The sequence below is a fragment of the Lepidochelys olivacea genome (assembly GCF_965140295.1).
Source record: "Lepidochelys olivacea isolate rLepOli2 genome assembly, chromosome: 4".
Taxonomy (NCBI): domain Eukaryota; kingdom Metazoa; phylum Chordata; order Testudines; family Cheloniidae; genus Lepidochelys; species Lepidochelys olivacea.
Window position 1 is genome coordinate 35,309,077 of NC_140414.1, and position 22,125 is coordinate 35,331,201.

Sequence of the window (22,125 nt, forward strand, 5' to 3'; positions counted from 1 at the left end):
CCAATACATTTCACACTAATCACAGATCAAGCTGTTAAATATTCAGGTTCAGTAACTGATAAATCCATTATCTTTGTTAGTTAATCCGGTGCCTTAAAGCATGCAGCACTCAAGTGCTGACAGTTCCCATTTTGTTAAATGCACCGTCAAGTGCAAATATTCTTACCCTACAGCATAGCGTATTTCTCTGTCCACTCTCTTGCTAACCTATTGTACCTAATTGGACAAGTATATTTAATATTACTATACAAACTTCAACAGCTATTTCACTGAGTTCTATCTGAGTACAACTGTAAAAACCATGTTTGAGACAAAACAGTTTCTACACAGATAGAAGATCATAAAGCCTTTATCCAATGGGAAACTCCAAAACAGAAAAAGTAGGCAGTTATCAAAAGGCGACACTGGAGTATTTACAAGGGTAATTTCTCTCCTCAAACTTTAGAGGCTTTATATGAACTGATACTATTTCAGACTCTCACATGAGACTGATTAAAAAGTAGACCAATAATTTTAGATAAACTTTCAAATAGAAATCACTACAACATTAGTGAAACACCTCCATGCAACTTCAAAGATAGCACACGTTTCTTCGTATTTGCATGTTTCCAAAGCCAAAAAATACCAGTTACTTCTTCCTAAGCCACAAATTCAGTCTAAGATGAGAGATCACAAGTAACTAACTCATTCATTCCCCACCTTTGTTTTCTAACACAAGAAGAGTGTGTTTCACAGTATATTAGTAAATTATCTTTATATAATTCTGTACTTACTTGTCTCTGTCTGTTTTATAGATACGTGCAATCTCTGGCACTAGGGGGTCATCTGGATTTGGATCACATAACAGTGAACAAATGGATAAGAGAACTGCAAAATAACAGAAAAGGTTGCTCAACAGTGAAATCTGAACAAAGATCTCAATTAAATACAACGGAAATACAGTTATTTGCTTTGTTAGGACAACCTCAGTATGCTATAAAGAAAAGATTTGTTAGTCGTCTGTTTACGATGCATGCTGAGTAAGTTTAAAGGTAAATTTGGTAGCCCATTTCTAAATGTGTGGCTCACAATCATTAAAATATATTTATAGGGTGTCCCTCTATAGCACACTCTAGCAGCTCCCAGGGTCCCACAAATATACATAGAGAAAGGTAATGCTGTCCAAACTATAACCTAACAGAGTGGCAATCTACTGAGCCATGTTATATAGCTGATCAGCTCTTTCACAGCTAGAAGTCTGTGATAAACAGATTAGAATCAGATGGGATTTCTTTTCTGCAATAGTATTAATACATTAGTATTCTAGGCTGATCAAACTAGATACATACTGATAAGATAAAAGGAAATACTAAAGTAAGACTACCATGGAGAAATACTGTTTGAAGCAACTTATTCTTTACATTCTGCATTTCCCATCAGTGGTTTTTAAAAAACAGTGTAAAATTCAGAACAAGCAAGCTAGGGGTATAGTGTCAACACAACATGCTATCATGTGGCGGATCCAAATTCAGACCCAAGCTTGGTTCTTGCGCCTTGAATAGGCAGGAATCACTAGTTCTGTAGGTAAAGGAACCCTTTGCTTATTCTGACTAGTGCAACTGTGATCTCAGGGGGATCTACCAAACCAAAAAAGGGAAGTGAGCTCTGGTGAGCTTTGCTTGAAGTCAATTAGTTTCAAGAGTTGAATTCATTAGATTTAATGAGAATACTCACATTTACAGGAAGTGGAAGTGAAAAAACCTTAAAGCAGTACTCACTGATCACAAATCTAAAACATGGTTACTAAAAATTCATATATGGAAATTAATACTCCATGCTAGCAGCTAGCAATTAACTGTAAAGCATTAGACTGATCACAATCTAAAATTAAGAGTTTTCTATGTGCACAGATGCACCAACTTAAGTTACAATTTTAGACCAACCTACTTAAATGAATGCAAAAGGTTGTGTAGACACTTATTTTGGTTTAAAACCAGGTTTATTTCAGATTAACTTCATTTAGGAATAGGTTAAAACTGAAATAAGCCACTCTCATGTAAGTGTCCATATAGGGATTCAACTGCACTGGTTCATGCTGGGGAGAACCTTTAGTAATAGCTAAAGTAAAACTGCACAGAGGTCTTTTTTTTTAAAAAATAAAAGGTGAAATCAATAAGCATGCAACAATGTAATCATTGCCACATACGCAAGATGTCCTTCTCAGGCTACAGTATAATGGGAAATGAATGGAATGCCGAACAAAACTAAGCAAAAATATTACAGTGTCAAAATGAAGATAGAAATTGTAATGTTTTCTTCACCTTTAGAAATAGTTAAAGCAGGAGACCACTGTGATCTTAGAATATCGAGACAAATGCTGCCATTACTGTTAATATTTGGATGATAGATTCTTGTTGTAAATGCAACCTATAACAAAAAATAGAGAAGTATTTGTGTTTCACATATGCTAAATTGCATAATTAAGAGTTACACATAAGCACAGATAAGGTGCACCAGAAAGACTTACTGAAACATGTATTGTGGCTCTTTAGCCACCAAGCATTTGAATCAGATATTCAGCACTTACATGCTACTTTTTTCAATCACTGTACAAACATGAGTTATCAACACTTTATATAGATAAGTATCATCTCCACTTGTCTGGTAGTGAAGTTAAATGATTTGTTCAAGACAAAAAAGCAAAAGTGAAGCAGGGCTGCTTTTAGAACTCAGATGTTCCCGATTTCCATTCCTATGCTTGGCTCATTAAAGAGCATTAGTCTCACAAAGAAAAGACTACTTGCCTTAGGTGGTTTGAAAGGGTAGTCTGTAGGAAAGTGAATTGTCAAGAAGAATACGCCGCCTTGATATGGACTGTCATTCTGTCGAAGAAACATGTCCACTGTAATTATACTCCCGAATTAACTTTTGTGAGAAGATCCACTACTTACTTAGCAAGGCAAATCATTCACTTAAACACAAATAAGATGTTTAATCCACAATGTTAGCATTGAATTTTGATCATACCTGGGCTTAAAATTGGTGGAATGAGATAACTGACTGCAGCAAGTCAAGTTGGTCACTGGCAATGAATTTCCTCCTAAAACAATTGTGTTCTGTAAAGCCTTAGTTTAAAGCAGGGGTTCTCAAACTGGGGATCAGGACCGCTCAGGGGTCACAAGGTTATTACATGGGGCGGGTCACGAGCTGTCAACTTCTACCCCAAACCCTGATTTGCCTCCAGCATTTATAATGGTGTTATATATTTAACATGTTTTTAATTTATAAGGGGGGCGGGGAGGAGGTTCGCACTCAGAGACTTGCTATGTGAAAGGGGTCACCAGGAAAAAAAATTGAGAGCCACTGGTTTAAAGCAAGTGTGTCACATGCAGGCCAGAACTGGCCCTGACAGCTTTTTCCCTCTGCAATTTCAAATGTATCCAAACTGCAGCAGCTCAGAGAGTCAGAAGAAAGCTGGAGTGAGAGGAGCTTAGGTGGGAGTAAGTGCCTGACTAGCCACAAGTAACTGAGCCCTACTCCCCCTGCCCTTGTAGTAGTAGTTTGTAAGCCAGTTGCTGTCCTTCCCAGCCTTCTGCACATTCTGTTCCTGCCATCATCACTGCTTAGCCTTCCAGTCCTTTTTCTCACCACGTGTCTTGATCCCTGCCTCTGGGTTGCACATAACCATGTTCCTGGAAAATGCATTTTCTTCCCCTGCTCAGGGAAAAAGCAATCATAATGATAACCTCAAGTGGGGAAATTCTCAGGTTCAAGTGGTGGTGGAATTACTGCCCAAAATAGGGCAACAGAGAATACTCTCAAAAGATGGAGATTGAAGCAGTGACTTGAAGGCACCCCCTCCCCACGGGAAGCAGTACATACAAAAAAAGAGGAAATTTTAGAAAAAGTAAAAGCTTTTATTAAAAAGTCTTTTTAAGTGCAATATTTAACTTTGCTGGCTAAAGAAGCACATTCCACGATAAGAATACAAAATTTGCCTACTGCCTTTTTAAACCTCACACACACACACAGGATTGAGCGAAAAAGTGTAATTTGACTCGTCACAATGGGTTTCACATATCTGGTTTACAGGAATACTGGAAGTTGGCTTTATTCGGTTTATCTATTTTTTAAATATTATATCCTTTAAGACCAATCTCTTGTTTACATACAGACTAGCCACATCCTATTTCTTAAGAATATATATTCTTTAATATCTGCAAGTGAAGCAGTGTGGCAAAAAGCCAATAGATAAGTCAAGGGGCAAAAATGTAATGCTAGAGTTGATACTTCAATGAGACAGCCTGGGCAGAGATTCAGCGTATCATGTAGTATTCACTGAAAAACTGCTATATTGGCAAATGAGAAGTTCAAAAACTACTTCAACCCTTTTATTGTATACATGCTGGAGGCAAGTCTTAGTGGTTATTAAAATGAAGTAACAGAACTGGTTAGAACAAGTGTAGAAAATACCTCTCTGACAATGAGAACTCAATCCTTACTATTAGACTTCTGTGTCAGTAGTGGATCTCAGATGTGGAATATGTTAAGCCATCTACACTACCAATGCCTAGGCTGTCATGAAGGTATGAGGCCTACAACACCAGCAGACCACTAAGCTATTATCCTAAAGCAAGGATAATTCTATCTAAAATACTGCTCTAAAGTATGCACTCATGCTATTCCAAAGGGCATAACTAATAAATGCCTTTAAACTGATAGCACAAAGATTAAGTGGGAAGAGAGGATAAACAACTCTGAATGAGCAGGGAGAGGTAGAACAAAAGAAAATATTTCTGTATTTGAAGTCCAACTATACTTTTAGTGTTCTGTGACCATGCAGAGTCAATCATATAAGTATTACTCAATGACATACAATGGAGATCTTTCCATACTTTTGGAAGTTTACTTCAAGTATTAGTATAGCTATTAAGCAAACATTCTGGTCTCTCTGGAGTGCATACTTCGTTGCATTCAAAGGGATAAGCTAGAAGAACAAATCCAGCATTTGAACTCTGAACTGAAGACAAAAGGATTCTTTAGTATGCCACCCAAAAGAAGCTCTCCACTAACTGGTATCAAGAGAATACCTAAACCACATTGGATACATGTGTAAGGTCAAAGTAGTACATTAACACTGACAATTAAGTTCTACTCTAACATGAGTAAGGCCTAGTCTACACTTCATTTAGGTCAATATAGCTATGGCACTCAGGAATGTGACAAATCCACACCCTTGAGTCCAATAGCTATGCCAACCTAACCCCTGCTGTAGACCCAGCTAGGCTGATGGAAGAATGCTTCCATAGACCTAGCTGCTGTCACTCAGGTAAGCGGAGTTCCTACAGTGACAGGAAAACCCTTTCTACCATTGTAGTCTGCATCTATAACCCAAGGTTACAGCAGCATAACTATGGCACCTCAGCTACGCCACTGCAGAAGCCGGAATTTAGAGATGGCCTAAAAGTGTCACTGAAGGGGGTCCTTGTTTATTGGCACTTGACTCTTAAAATTTAAAAATCTGAGCAAACTTTGAATCAAATCAACTGCCAGCCTTGAGACAGCCTGGAATCTGAAAGTGTCCTAGTACCTTCTCATACCCCATTAATAGTGACACTGCAGGTGAAACAAGCCTTCAGTTACATACATGCAACCCCATTAGCTTTCAGTGTGGTTGTACAGGTGTAACCAAGACCTGATTTTGGCGTGCAGAATCTTATTGCTCATTATGCATAACAGAGAGAATGTAATCCAATGTTCAGATTCCAGGCTGAGTATGCACAGCTGGGAATTATATCACTCCACCTGTAAACTGAGCAAGTTTGGAGTTGTTCTAGATATGGAACCTTAATCATGTTAAGAATCTCTTTTTAGAGTAGAAATACACATTAATATAATTGTCTTCATTATAAAAAAAGCTGCTTCCAGATCCCAAATACAAACCATGCACCAGTGTACTAGTTTTACTGAAGGAAGAACTTTGTTAGAAGGCATCTAGCCACAGCTTCCTGGAAGACTACTTAGCTATTAAAAAAAAAATACCCTTTAATCCAAATATGCATGTTTTTGAAAAGCTTGATAAAGTTATGTTTGGCCATTTGATATGCTTTAGTATTTCAGTGTTGTTTCCTAGAAGCTTCAACTACTTGGTTAATTGAAGTACTAAGAAGTCTAACTTGTAATGCACTTAATCCTCAATAAGGGCAAGGGGCTTTAGACCTTGTTCCTAGTCAAGTTATACAATCACATTAAAAAAATTCATAGTAAGCATGCACAGCATATTTTCCTCCTGTATGCACTCAGAACACTTTGCACTTCAGAAAACTTTTCTATTTTTACAGAAATGCTTGAAACCATGGTAAGCTCCACCAGTCCAAACTTTAGTTTTCCTCATCTACACGAAGGGTTTGCACCAGGGCAAACAGCTATATTGACAGCTGAAATTCTGCATGCAGACACGGCCCATGGGGGATCAGAACTACAGAAACCGTTTGGCATACAAACATTCTACATGACAAAACCTTGCACTGTGATGCAGGACATTTTCATTCAGGTACATGTCATGTTACAGAAGTGACACACCAACAACGAGGAATCTGCATAACTAAACTCACTTTTCCCCTCTCTGTTCTCAAACTGGCATTTTTGGGAGTGTCTAAATTAAAAGAGACTGGAGAAATCTGAGGACAGTTCTTGCTGAATAAGAATTATGATTTCAACTTAGCATTAACATTCATGGGAGTCAGAATACTTACAGGTCCCATAATTGTGGCTTGCCAATGGAACACTAAAAAGGAAAAAGTCAGTATTATTACTTAGGTACTATACTCTTTTTGAATTAAAATCAGAACAAAACATTAAAATTTAATACTACTTACTATCATCTCCAACTGGACCTGCAGAACACTGTGCTGGAGGGTCTCGGGCTAAGTCACTAAGTTCCTAAATACAAAACATTGTGTTCAGAGAGAGTGAGTGAAGTGTCATTGCCACTGTCCAATTGGATGTACAGAAAATCCTTAAAATTGTTTTTCCTGGATAGAGAGAGAGAATGATTTGGCAAACCTATCAACAGGAGCAGTTGTGGTTGGTATTAGGAATGTCGTCACTGAAGAGTAACAAGACCTGCTAGCCCTGGCAATTTAAATAAGTTAGTAAATTGAGTGCTGATACTTAAAAAGTCAACAACAGAATTACCACTTGTAGCTTTTAGATACCCCAATGCAGGAAAAAAAATAGCATGGAGAATTAAATGAAGCCCAACAAATTTTTAAGATTTCCTTCCTTAAAAACACTTAACACCATAAGGAGCAAAGAACAGATAAAATGTCTTCACACTGTGCAAAAAAAAACACTGAATTTTATCATTTCTATTCTGGACAAACAGAAGCACAGCCGTTTCATTTCCTCTTCACCATGATGTAAAATAGATCCTACATATGGTAGTGATTTTATATATATAAAAGAGAGAGAGAGAGAGAGAGAGAGACCAACACCCACCAACAGATCAGTCTTTTCAGTTCACCTTTTAGAGGACAAAGGTTACAAAAGCAATACAACATGCTTTAAAAAAAAAAATGCAATTAACAGTAACAATTTCACTGCAGTATGTTTTTAAAATCCTGAGAAATCTGAACAGCAGACATGGTTTCTCAAGTGGCGTCACAAAAGGGAATGAAAATAGGGATTAGAAAAAGATTTTAGTCTATTTATAGCAGCTGTGAAATCAAAACAGTAAAACCAGAAGTCTCAATCTCAGATTTCTCAGCTAAAATAGCAATTTTCTTGAATTTCACTGAACAGTGTCAACTGCCATTTATGTAGCCAAAAAGTCAGTTTACTTACTCTTAGTATACTAAAAGATTGCGGAGGGATTTTAAAAAAAATTCTTCACCGCTAACCTCTAAGACATCAAGAAGTCATGAGTGCAAGGAAAGCAAACTAGCCACCTCTTTCTATAACGCATTAGTGTTAGAAATCACATGTATTTCACTACAAGTTACTAAAACCAAGCACTTTGCTATATGTCAAAGGTTAAGAAACTTAGACTTGAGTACTGTGATGCACAGACATATGCAAATTTTGACGAGGCAGCTTAACAGCTTTTATAGCTGAAGTAGCTTTCACATTCATCTTAGTCTGTGGTGAGTTTACAAACACTTGGAATAAAAATATTTTTGACCAATTATGGTTTTAGCAAACTCACCACCTGCTAATACTTTAACAGCAAAGAGAAAAAATGCAGGCCAATATGGCATTAAAATTTTTTCAGGATTTCAATTTTCCTGTACCTTCAGTCAAACAAGTGTATCACTATGTAGGATAGCAGTTATTGGAAGGCACACAAAAAAAGTTAACCTATTTTTCTGTACTGCCTCACCTCTCAAAGTTTCTTCAAAATACTCTTATAAGCAGTAATTTTTTTCTGCTCCATTATGAAGTCGTGACAACATAAACCAGTTCACTTTGTACTACTTCCTTCAACACGGCAGAAAACTGTCTAGCAAAACAGATACAGTGTAGGTGAGGTAAGCCTTTTATTGGACCAACTTCTGTGGGGGGAGAGACAAGCTTTTGAGCCTCCACAGAGCTCTTCAGGTCTGGGAAAAGAAAAGCTCCATGGAAGCTCAAAAGTTTCTCTCTCTCTCTCACCAATAGAAGTTGGTCCATTAAAACATTACCTCACCCACCTTGTCGCTAATATCCTGGGAGAGAGACAGCTACATCAACACTGCATATAGCAAAACAGAGGTAATCAAAGTTTATCCCCTTCCCTCCTAAACGTTTAATTTAATCTGAGGTGTTAACGTCAAAGCTTAGTTCAGACCATCTATAGAGCTAATGTAAAGTATAGCAATCAACTGCAGTCTAGGCACTTTAACAAAAACAGCACAGGCAAGTTCACTATTTACCACCCCTCCCATTCTTTTACAATAGGTTATCTGACTTCACTCTAAATCAGGATATGTTATACTGGCTAGACTGGAATATTCCGTTATCCTTTATTTATGGTACTTTGCCATTGTAACTAGAAAGGCAAGTGAGGCATCTCTAAGTCAATCTAAGTCAGCCTGTATTTGTTTGCTTTTGCAACAAATCAGACAAATTATGGATCAACAAGGCCTGAATTTTATAGTTGGAGACTTCAAACATTTTGTATTGCAATGTTTCCCCTGCAGTTCAGTTTTGCCAAGCAATGGCAGAGTGAAATTAACAGTATTATGGAATATTTTTCTACTGCTATTCTGACATAGGGGCAGCTATTCTTTCTAAAGAAATCAAGATAAATCCCATGTGAAATGTCTTTAATTACTCAATTTGTGCATTTTCTCTATTAAATGGCAGAGATTCTTCAATTTTAAGAGGTTTTAGGTCTCTGCATCATCTAAAGATACATTTTCTGGTACATCATAATGTTGATAAGATCCCTATGTTGTTACAGGGTTGTTCTGTAAGGACATTCCCAACGGGCTAAGAAGTGGTTTCATTTTAATTCTTGAAATGATACTAAGGAAAGGAGAAGGAACGCCCTAGGTTCAACGTGTAGTCTCAATTCCTCTAAAAAGGCACGTGCGGATGAGAAAGGTGATTACATCCATGTAGGTAAGAACGGTGACTTTTCTCAATGTCTAGCTAAAATCTGTGGAGTTCCACTAGAGAACCCCTCTATATACTAAAAGTGTCATAACAGATGATGCATCTACAGTGAGTAGAAGCAGTCTTATTGTGTTTAAAAACTGAGATACATTTATATTTACACTGTCACTGGGCTATCCATTTGATCTGGGAGAAGCAACGGATCTGTTGATATGTTGTGCTTTTATCAAAAAACTGTCAGCAGCACCTAGAGTTTGCAAAAACACACACAAAAATAAGGGAGATGGTACTGAAGGAGGAAAAAATTGAGGTTCGCACTGCAGCTTTACTAAGGTTGTAAGAGGTAAATCTCATGGACCAGGGAGACTTTCAAAGGATACTGGAGGTCTTCAGAGCAGTAAGTTCAGACTAAAAAGCAACTGAGACATGAGAGATCTCTTTTAGTGGAAGAGGGATTTTCTAATAAATCTAGTAAAAGAAATGCCAATACTTAAGCTAGGGGTAGAAACACCTGACTACCAGTGAAAGAAATCCCATCTAAAAAAGAATGAAGCCGAGGACAATAGTTCAAAGCAAAGTGTATACGTAGACAGACTGTATGTGTATATATAGTTTAGCTAATATTAACAGTTTGAAAGTTATAACATTTGAGTTTCAGGACTCTTTACTCCTCAAGTCACACTCACCACAAGCATTTACTCCAATATGGAGGTACCCACTTTACCCATTAAGAAAATGGTTTTAGATACTGGTTAAAATGACTGTCAGTGTATAAGTAGCCTCAACAGTCTGAAGGACTATGGTTTTGGCTGGCCTACTGTGGTGATTAGATAAACCACGTCCTGATTTTAAACAAATTTAATGGGTAAAAATTCCAGTGCAGGAAGTATCATATAGCACATCACATTTCAACTGCTATACTAACATCAAACTTCAAAAGCCTCAAATACAAGATTAGGTTAACACGCCTGGTGCGCGCCTCCATTCCCTCATTTGGAAAGATGCATTTTTCATTCCTCGACTAGCTAGAACTAAATTTCGCAGCAAGGCCAACTGATTTCAGACGTGCTCCAGCAAGAACCTGAGAATTCTGCACAAGAGTCAATGTCAAAAATTTAAGTACATTTTCACATTTAATTACATTTAATATAATCAACCTAGTTGTTAGAACATAGATATTCAGGCCTGCCTGTAAAAGTCTATCCTTTAAGAACTTAGGTGTATTTTTTAATCACTTAGCTAGTTACAGGGGTATAAAAAACAAAGAATCAAAATCACATTCTGCCTGTGCATGCATGGGCCATCTCTCACTTTGGCTAAGCAGGAGCAACCATAAGATGGGAAGCGTAGGGTCACATCCTCACATCCCAAACCAGTCACACTGAAATAAGGTGGTATTGGGCTGTTAGGAATACGATCCTGTCCTGATAATGCCCATCACCACCAGATAAAGAAACAGATCTTAAGATGGTTAAAGAAAACTAAGTTTGATAGCATCCCGTCTGGCAAGAAATCACTTATCAATTATTGTTGTTGCAAACCCTCATTTCTGTATTGTTTTATCGTTATGGCCTCCCATTTCTATTCTTAATCTGTCTAGTTCTCTAATTGTTTCTCTGTTGTATAATTAATTTTGCTAGGTGTAAGTTAATTAGGGTAGTGGGATATAATTGGTTAGAGAATTATATTACAATGTTAGCATTTATTAGTTAAGTTGAGGTATAGTCGAGAATATTACTATAAAAACTGGGGTCAAACAGGAAGTGGAAGGGAAACAGGAATATTTGTTAAGGGGGGAGAAAGGGGAACAGGGACGCAGGCCAAGGCTCTGCGGCATCAGAGCTGGGAAAGGAACATTAGGGAACAGACTATCGGAGTACAGAGATAAGCCCGACTGGTGTGAAGGGTTTCGGAATATGTTTGTGACATGAAGTGGGAATGTTCTTAATGTTTTTTCTGAATACTGTGTGGGTGCCTCCGTTTCCTCTATGCATTTCTTAATTATCTAGGTGGTGGGATATGGGTGTGTGATTGTCACAGAGCCCGAGAGGGCAGGTGTGATGCCATCTACACAGACACTGGGTGACACCCTGTCTCCCGGCAACTGATGACCTGGGCCACTCCCCTGCAAGGTGTCTACTGAAGGTATTGGAGAACAAAGATCAGGTGGCCTCCTGGCCCGAAAAAGAGAAAAGGCCAGAGGAGGGGTTGGAGGGAGTTTCAGTTTGGAGCTGGCTGGAGAGATGGGGGGAGGGGGGAGGGGCTGGGCTCCCCTGAACTGAACCTGACTGAGGGGTCCTGTTTTCTGTACCTACAAGCTCTGTTCCTGTTGTCTAATAAACCTTCTGTTTTACTGGCTGGCTGAGAGTCTCAGTGAATCACAGGAAGTGAGACTGCAGGACCCTGACTCCCCCACACTCCATGACAGCTTGCTTGGAAACTAACCCCAATAAATAGTGTTTCTCTCCTCCTGGTAATAGCTCACCTTACCTGATCACTCTTGTTACACTGTGTATGGTAACAGCCATTGTTTCATGTTCTCTGGGTATATAAAATCCCCCTACTGTATTTTCCACTGCATGCATCCAATGAAGTGAGCTGTAGCTCACGAAAGCTTATGCTCAAATAAATGTGTTAGTCTAAGGTGCCGCAAGTACTTCTTTTCTTTTAACCCCAATAAACATTGCATTGTCTGCACTTCGGACTTCTGGTCTTTTGCTGCTTGCTGTCTGTATGACAAGAACCAGGGAAGTGGGAGGGTGAAGGGAAAGCCCTCTAACACTAGTTTCCCCAACGTTTATAGTAATACTGAATTCTATATTATGGTATTCTCAAATTTCATGTGTTCCTCATTTATGTTACAGCTACATTAAAGAAGTTGTCAATGAAAAGAGGTATTTTGCAGATGGGTAGTTGAAAAGTTCCATGCTTGCTTTTAGAGATGCCTATCGCTATTATCTAAGCGCCTCCTCCTCCAGACAACCAGAAAAATCATGATGGCATATAGAACCTGGAAAAGTGTGAGGCCATTTGGGTTATGGCATTCAAGAAACAATTAAAGTTTTTCACATTAGGGAAGGCAAACATCTGATCTTTCCCCTCCTCCTTTGAGGGAAGAGCGTGGGCTAGGGAAGAGAAGGAGAAATAAAGAGAAATCAGAATAAATTTTAATTTTTAAAAAGCTGCCAGGCCTTATGAAGCACCATTCTGTAGTAATTTCTGTCTGCAGAAAAGGGTCCCTGTTTACTCTTCCAATATCTTGTTTGTGTCACTCTCTGCTTGATCCCTCCAATTTCTGTTCCTTTCTTGTTTCCCTTTGGTCTTGGTCTCCTCTTCCTTTTTTGGAAGGCATATTTAAGAATACTCCATTAGGATTCCTCAAAAAATCCCGAGTGGAGATTCCATTTGATGGGGAATAGACCTGCCTCCATCCTGAGTCCGCTAATGATACCTTTTTTCAGTTTACAGGGACAGTTTTGAGAAACATGACCAGTATTTCCAAGCAGCTGAGACACTCATCTACAGAGATCTCAGACCCAGCTGGGAAGGAATAAATGAATGACCAGTCTTGGTTCAGAACTTGGATGTAATGCTACTAGATGGAAAGATTAGTCTTGTGATAAAAGCACAGGACTAAGAGAATCTAGTTTTCTGTCTGGATCGGCCATGGACTTCCCGTGTAGCTTTGGGCAAACCACCTCTGTATCTCAGTTTTCAAATCTATAAACATGTGATAGCCACATTAAGGATTAAATGTACAGCATTTTAAAGCACTAATTAAGGATTAATTACACTCCAGTGCTCCTGTTAGGGCACTATGGGGTGCAGTGTACTTAAGAAGCAGCACAAGTAATTTGCCCCTGTAGGGAAAGTTATGAACATGGCAAGGTAGTTGGGAGAGTGAAAAAAAGACACCCTCAGTTATGATCCTCATGACAGATTTTAACACACAAAATCAGCATTTACTAAGAGTTTCTGCTAAATTTTTGGCCTAAAAGTTTTACAGTAACTTTGTATTAAGTAGTAATAAGGGAGAAAAGAAATGACAGCATTTCCCTAATATTCCATGTGTATATGAAAGCTACCCAGTGGTTTCAAGACAGGAAACATTTATCACTGTACTATAAAAGTTAATTGCTTATTATATTTGTGTAAAATGGCCAAGTCATTGTTGATGCTGGGAACCAAAAGTGAATTCCTTGGGTTTTGGACGTAAAGTAAACCAAAATTTTAATACTAGTTTTTGCACTACTGTATTTGAGCACATTTATAAGTGTGCATCACATGTAATTTCGAACACTGGACTGTGCTCCAAGTACACACCACTCTACAGAGTATAAATTTTGTAATAAAAAGACTAACTCAATTGAGATCCCTTTTTCAGATGTTATTTAAAAGGTTTGAGAGAAGACATCTGAAGGGAGAGCGAAGACCGCTCAGAGGACCAATGGCACAGCACTTGTGTGCTAATACAGGCCCATACATTGAGTACAGTTAAGAACATTTCATAAATATAGCAGCTAATGTAAGAATGTTTAGAGACCTGATAAATTAAGAAGTTAGCCTGTTATGCAAGGTGTCTTGCAAGATTCTATCTGTCCACCCTTCTCTCCCTCACAATTAGAGTTTGCATTCCACATCATAGCTGCTGCCCCTCCCTGGTCCAAGTTGAAATACTATCTACTAATTCAACATGAATGCCAGCTGACTTCACCCCATGGATTCTAGTGGGCACCTTTTTCTCTCCTACTGTCATAAAGTGTAATAATCTAATGGGGAGTTTAAGACTTGTTTTTGAAGATTAAAAAGTTAAAACAGATTTATTCATTAGAAAAATGCATTGCAGTCTTCTGGTAACTAGTTAAAAAGGCACAATAGAAGAGGCTGAATTCATCTGCTAAAGTTTCAAAGAAGAATTTGTTTAAACTAAGAATGAGAAATTACAGATCAAAATGTAATTCCAGGAATATTTAAGCCCTAGCAAAAAGGCATTTTAAAAATCACAGAGCCTTCTCATAGTACATTAACTTGGCACTTAAAATGTCAACACCCAAGAATGCATTACAACATTAATCTCCACTCATTGGTTGAGACTTGAGGACTACTCTGTGAAAGGAAGGATTGGACATGTCTAAAAAGAGGGATAAGAATAAAAGAAAATGTAAGTCCGTGTTTTGAGATTAAAAATGGCAGTGTCATCCAGTGACTAAGTTAAATGCCTTTCCCATAACATCCACTCATAGCAGCCATTAGAATACTAGAATTAGAGCAGAAGACCAGATTAAAAAGCCATAATAGTTCCAGTGCTACTCATACTTAGATGGGGTCTCAAATGAAGTATAACTAGCAAAAAATATATACAAAAGGCCAGTTACTTGGAAAGTAATAAAATATAATGGAACGAAATGCATTCTACTTATTACAAATAAAAAATTAAAAACAAAGGAGTAGACAGATATAAGCTGTGACCTAAGAAACAAGTAAGTCACAAGGGTTAATATTTACATAAAAAAAGCATTAAATTATTAAGAAAGTAAACATGGGCTAAAGTGACCAGAGCAACCAGGCAAGGAATAAAGCCATTGTACAAAAACAGGAACAGAAAACACTGAAAACAAGCCCGAGGATCACTGATATCTAAAAACACCACATTTTCATTCTTATTAGTTTGCCAATACATTCCATACCTTTCAGGTATGTTCCCGTTTTGTCTTTAGAACTTAAGCTCTTCAGGGCACAAACTAAGTTTATGCAGTGTCTAGCAACGTGGTCCTGATCAGGCCTGGTGGATGCTACCATAGTACAATTGTTACATACAAAAAGAAAAACCCCACTTTAAAAGAACATTAAGCCTATAATTCAAATAGTCAAAAGTTAGGAAGTGTCAGACTTCAGGTGCAACTTTAATTCAGCTACAGTACCTTGTACATGTGCATGAATTATGTTAGTCTAATTATGATCACAAACTATTTAATTGATAGGACCCTTGCCTCAATCAGTGCACAGGATTGTGTGTAGTTGAAGACCTGCCTCATTTGTTATAGAAGTTAGAATGGGTACAGAGAATAAGGCGGGGATTACAGGAAGAGAAAGGTCTCATGGTTATGGCAGTTGAATGGCACTCCAGAGAACTGGATTCTCTTCCCACTTTTCCACACACAGTTCCTGATGCTGGGCAAATTACTTAAACCAAACTTCATAGGTGACCACTACCCGTTTTCTTCATTTTCTGAATGCCTAACTCAAGACACCTTGAGCTTGATTTGCAGACGTGGTGAGCACTCAACTGCAACAGAAGTCAGCTGCAGTTGTGCTTTCAACATATCCAGCACTACAAAAAAGCTAAGTAATCTTTTTTTTCAAAAATGGCCATATGCATCTCAAATTAGGCATGCAATATGAATGTATGCTTTCAGGCTTAATCTCTTCGCTTCAATTCACTATACATAAAATTGGTTTATCCCTATCTCACAAAAGTGTTGTGAAGACAACTTCATTAATGTTTGAAGCACTCAGATGCTACAGTAGCAGACACCAGAAAAAGCCTAGGAGGAAATTAATAAATCTGAATTCAGTGCAGTTTGGACAGTGTGCAGAAAATAAGAACTAGGACCACATTTCTTTTTATCCTTATCATTCAGTATATCGAATGGCTACCCATTCAGTGAGTACTGTCCATCCTGTGAATCTAAATGAACATTTCTCTAATTTGAGAAACTGCAACCTTCACATACAAGAAAATCCCTATACTAAAAACATTTCCAAGTTTTTTTTAAAAAAGTAAAAAACCCCAAACTGTATCAGGTGGAACATACTGACACCCCCCTCCTGCCACAGGTCATCAGCAGAGCTGGAACCTTTGAACCACAGCATAGACCACCACCTGAGGTTCCAGCAGAAAGCTGTTATCCTCTTTCAAGCAGCCATGGGGTGGGGGGGGAACAAATAAGACTCACTTAGCCATGAAACACACTGCTAGTTTGCTAGACAGCGGAAGACTGTTCAAACGCAGGAATTCATGGTTCAATTCTAGTTTCTGTAGGTGGTTCTCTCTACTCAGACTCTTCTGTTCCCATCCCCCAAGCCTCCTTGTTTTTCTCTGCTCCTATCCCCCCCCCCCCCCCCCGATCCTATTGTCCCCAACCCTCTGCATTTGAGTCAAGTTTTATCCTCCCTTCTCCATGCTGCTTGGGAGCCAGTAGAGGGAGCTTTGACAACACAGGATAGAGTCCCCATGTTCTCACACTGATGCCCCTGCAACTAGTTAAGTACAACTGAAATACAGAATCCTGCTCAGGCCCTTGTGTCTTGGGCTGGAGGATGCTCAGTGCCAATCAGAGAAATTTTCTGCCAAACAAACAAGCCTTTGTTAAATGGAATAATTGTGATTTTTCATACTGGTAGTTCAGCCAAGCTTGAATAAATTTTCCACAGAGACAGCAAATTTTCAATTCCCTGTAACAAAGCATGAAGACACTACAGCTTCTCAGAATATTCTGAAAATGTTTTATAATGGGAATGTTAGGCAACGTAACTTGCATTTTTTAGTGAACACACCCCACTATTTAGATCGGGGTAGGCAACCTCTGGCATGCGTGCCAAAGGTGGCATGCAAGTTGATTTTCAGTGGCACTCACACTGCCCGGGTTCTGGCCACCGGTTCGGGGGGCTCTGCATTTTAATTTAATTTTAAATGAAGCTTCTTAAACATTTTTAAAACCTTATTTACTTTACATACAATAGTTTAGTTATATATTATAGACTTATAGAAAGACCTTCTAAAAACATTAAAATGTATTACTGACACACGAAACCTTAAATTAGAGTGAATAAATGAAGACTCGCTACACCACTTCTGAAAGGTTGCCGACCCCTGATTTAGATTCACACTAAACCTCATGTCAGCATGTCACTTGATTTACTTACCCAGGATTATTTTATTTTAAATTTTGAAGTATTCAAGGTCAATTTTTGAAATTCTTAGTGCAGCTTTTCATTCATGTGAGGCCTAGCTACCACTTAACAAGTGGCTGATTTCTTATGAACCCTGGAATGAAAGCTCATGTACATGGGAAATTTTGCCATTTGAAATGGATAACTATACTACTGCTACAGATATATTGTTGTAACTTCCAGCGTGTAAACGTTCTGGAAGACTGTCCACACAGGAAGTTACACCAGTACACCTGTAGGAATATATATTTTACTCCCGGGAAGTTCAGTCAGCTGATATATCAACTTGAAATACCAAATTCCCCACCCTCAGGCAGGACCATCCCTACTCTCTGAAAGGCCCTCTGATCTGCTATTGTGAAGGGATCAGAAAAAGTTATACTGTAGGCTTTATGCAGGACAGCATCTTCACATCTCCCAAGTGTCTTCACTAAACAGCTGAACTTCTGGTTTCCTCTCAAACCTTCCACTTAGACCCACCCCTCTTGGGGGAGGGGGAAGAGAGAAGAGAAGAATTTGACAGCTGCCCAAACGCTCCTCAACACACAACTATGTTTTTTTGATCCCTCTGCTTTTTTCATCTCAGCTGCAGATTGCATCATGCTCCTTTTGCCACATATAATGCTTCAAGCAGCAGAAGAGTGAAACTAACCAGGTGTAAGGAGAAAAACCTGTTTCTCTTCTCTCCTCACCCATAGTAGTCAGAGACAGTTATGCCCCTGCTGCTTTTAAGGGAAGTGAAGCACGTGTTGGAGCACAGACTGCAACACCAAAACAAGGTAGCTGAGATAATATCTTTATTGGACCAACTTCTGTTGGTGAGAGATGCTCTTTTGAGCTTACAGAGAGCACTTCATCTGTGTAAGCTCAAAAGCTTGTCTCTCTCATCCGCAGAAGCTGGTCCCATAAAAGAAACTACCTCACCCAACTTGACTCTAATATCTTGGGACTGACACAGCTACAACAACACTACATACAACAATGCAACCAAATTTTGCCATTTGAAATTAAAACTCCACAACATGAAGAAAAATGAAGCACAACTTAACAGCGACATCAACTTCATGAGTAAATGCAATGAACAAAACATAACTCTTGACCTCTACAGACAAAACTAAAATTGTGCTGAACAGCTCTGCAGACAGACTTCTTAAAAACTGAGGAATCACTTACTGCACCTCACGTACTCCAGAAAGGATCACCTCAGACAAGAAACCACCACATGTACATGGGGAAGAAAAAAGGATCAGGAAAGTCACCTGAAAATCATGCAAGAAATCCAAAACAACTATCAAGAAAAGCTGATGACAGCCATCCAACACAAAAACAAGAAGCAGAACCAACCACTCTACAACCTACAAAACTCCACCTCCAGGAGAAACCATGGCACCAATACCTACTAAATGAACAATACATGATGCCCAAACATCTATCAAGACCACCACTAATGAACTGAATTATCTGCACTTTCTAAGGGTATGTCTACACTGCAATTGACAACCCACAACTAGCCTGTGCCCTCAGACTCATAGGGTTTGGGATAAAGGGCCCTTAACTGCAGTGCAGACATTTGGGCTTATCTGGGCTTCAGCGGCAGCTCTGGGACCCTCCCACCTCACAGGGTCCTAGAGCCCGGGCTCCAGCCTGAGCATCTACACGACAATTAAACAACCTCTTCGCCCAAGCGCCAGCCAAGGGTCTTTAATTGCAGCGTAGACATGCCCCGAGGGACTGAACTTCTGCTCTGTCACAGAACTGGATACCAGACTAAGAGCAGGTCTACACTGCAATCGATGACCTACGTAATTACTGCAGGGACTGATGTCTACACTACCCTCTTTCTGCCAGTGGTGTGCATCCTTACCAGGAGCACTTCTACCGACTGAAGAGGTACAGTCTCGGAGGGAGAGAAGGGTGGTTCTGAGAGCCAGGATTCTCACCTCCCTGCTCCTATGCGGGAGCAGGGGGGAAGCTACCTGAGGCTTCTCACCTCCAGCAGGGAGATCTGCACCCGGAGTCCAGTCAGCTGCTGACCCCAGGGGACAGCAGGGCTCCCAGAAGGGAGCCCAAATGGCAGGCCAAGCCAGAAGCCTGGGTGGCAGCCTAGCTTATAACAGAGACCCAGTAGCAGCATGGCTGGGAGCACTATAGAGGCTACTGTGAGAGGCAGTAGCTATGTCAGTGGGAGAAAGTCTCCCGCTGACATAGTGCTGTCTAAACCAGCGTTTAGGTCAGTGTAACTTGCCTTGCTCAGGTGCGTGGATTATTCACACCCCTGAGCAACGTAAATTATACCGAAGTGGTAGCAAAGACAAGCCCTGAGTAAGTTTCCCAGACCTGAAAAAGGGGTCTGTGTAAGCTCGGAAGCTTGTCTTTCACCAGCAGAAGTTTGTTCAATAAAGAATATTACCTCACCCACCTTGTCTCTAATATTCTGGAACTGATATGGCTACAATAACACTGCGTACACCAAAACAATTCATTCTTGGCCTTCACAATTACTTTCAGAGGCCCACTGTCCTTTAAAATAGGCAGGTGGCATTTTTTGTTAATTGTGGCTTTGAAAACAGAGTTTCTGTTTAATCTCAAAAAGCATGGACAGATTCTTTGTCACCACCATACTATACAGCTAGACCCCATTTGCCGAGACCCTAAAAGCCAGCTCAGAGTTTAACCGATTCCAAGTATAAAGAAAGAATAACACATACTGGAGGATCAAAGTGACTGGAAGGCTATCAGTGCAATTTCTAGCAAGCTGAAAAGAAAAGGTTTAAAATTAGTTGTGTGCTGACCATTACTATTTCGTGAAATCTGGACCTTAATTCACATTTTAGAAAATATTTGCAGTTCACTCAACCAGGAACACACTGGAATCCAAGAATTTTAAAGGTAATCTACAAAAGTATTTTAAAACATTTTCCTTTTCAGGTGTTTAAAGGTTGCCTGAAATATTTATTAGTCCTGGTCTACATTACAGGGTTCGAGCGACAGAAGCTGCCTTGCGTCAACCTCACTAAGGAAAGGTCTTCCCTTAAATTTGGCTCCCACAAAGGTAAGTGCCTCTCTATGCCGAGTTAGTACTATACCCCCATGTCCCCATGCGACACAGAGTCACAGCTGACGCAATTAGGTTAACACAGTGTCAGCGTAGACACTGTGCTGCTTGCGTCAACTATTACTGGTTTTCAAGAACTGTCCCACACTGACAATACAATTGATACACGTGCTCCTGGTAAGCATGCACACCACTGACCCAAGCAGCCAAATGTGTACACACACACAAGCTATTTAGTATCTGCAGTAGCTGTATGCTGACATAAGTTAGCTCGACATTTTGTAGTGTAGACATGGCCTTAATCTTTAAGCTGAAATATCAGAAGTGTCATGGTCTTGCTGGAGAACCTGTGGGAGTTCTCAGGAATATTTATTGTAAGATGTAACGCATCAAGTGAAGGGGCCAGAGTAACAAAGCCTTCATTTATCCAAAATACTAGCCACTGTAGTTAATGACCTGTTAACAAAAACAGTGACAGAAAATCCCTTTCCCTCTTCTTTATCAACTTTCACTCTTTGCTCTTGCAATGCACCCTTTCACTAATTCTCCAGCAATAAGCCTTTTCTGAACTGAAGTATTTTACAAAAGAGGCATTACCACCAATTTAGCTGAAAATATGGTAACATCAGAGGTAATTTTTTTTTTTTTGTAAAATCCCTGGTGTACATAATGGCCATAGTCTTCCAGCCTAGATAGGGCTGGAATGTCAAAGGTAATAATGAGAAGAGAAAAAGTCTAAAAACCTTTCAAACTTCTGTCATAAAGCAGCAAAAAAGAAACAACCTCAAAGTTTGTGCTCCAAAGATGACCTACAAAGAGATATCTTATTGTTATCAATTGCTTTTTCCAGGATCTCTTCTACTGCTTAATACCATTTTCTTACAACACCACTTATTTGCCCAACCTTTTAACAAGCACAAATTCCCCAATTCCTGTAACAAGCTCAAAACCTTGCCTCCAAATCACATGATAAAGGCAAACAGAGCAAATCATTGCTCAAGCTATAAACAGGACAACAAGGATTGCTATAGAGTGGCAATTCTCACCTTATTTGGAAGGAAGCCATTTTAAGAAACTTCAGCGACTACTTTTAATACCTCAAATAGCTATATGGTACTAAATAAAGTAACTAAGAACTACGGGACCTCTTTTTCAGCTTGACATATTGAACCATCGTGGCATCTCAGTATAATTTTTCTTAGCATTTCTTACTGAAGACCAATCCAATTGACGCACAGGAAAGGTAATTTATTGTAAGAATGTTCTAGAGGTGGGAAAATCTGTTTAAATTCTGTTGAAACATTTGATTAATTTAAGGGGACACGTAGTTGCTTCTGAGTTTGAATTGTTACAAAATCTAAAGTTACTAAAACTAAAAGATTAGACAAAACTTCTGTCTCGTCTCCCCCAATTTGTGTACTCCACATATATGTATACAGTGCTATCAGAGTCAATTTCACTATTTGCCTTGCATAACCAGTTTTCCTTTATTTGCTGTTTGAGAACCCTACACAACAGAATAAAAACTTAAATTAGGAAAA

The 22,125-nt window shown here is 39.1% G+C and overlaps 1 protein-coding gene across 1 annotated transcript in view; it reads right to left on the minus strand.

Moving 5' to 3' along the window:
• Nucleotides 1-22,125, minus strand: part of UBE2D3 (ubiquitin conjugating enzyme E2 D3) — a 29,245-nt gene that overhangs the window by 2,357 nt on the left and 4,763 nt on the right. Inside the window, exons 2-6 of the mRNA XM_084627526.1 lie at nt 6,858-6,921; nt 6,735-6,766; nt 2,784-2,861; nt 2,301-2,406; nt 774-867 (exon numbers count right to left, since the gene is read on the minus strand). Coding sequence (XP_084483652.1) covers nt 774-867; nt 2,301-2,406; nt 2,784-2,861; nt 6,735-6,766; nt 6,858-6,921 — 374 coding nt within the window. The remainder of the gene's footprint in view (nt 1-773; nt 868-2,300; nt 2,407-2,783; nt 2,862-6,734; nt 6,767-6,857; nt 6,922-22,125) is intronic.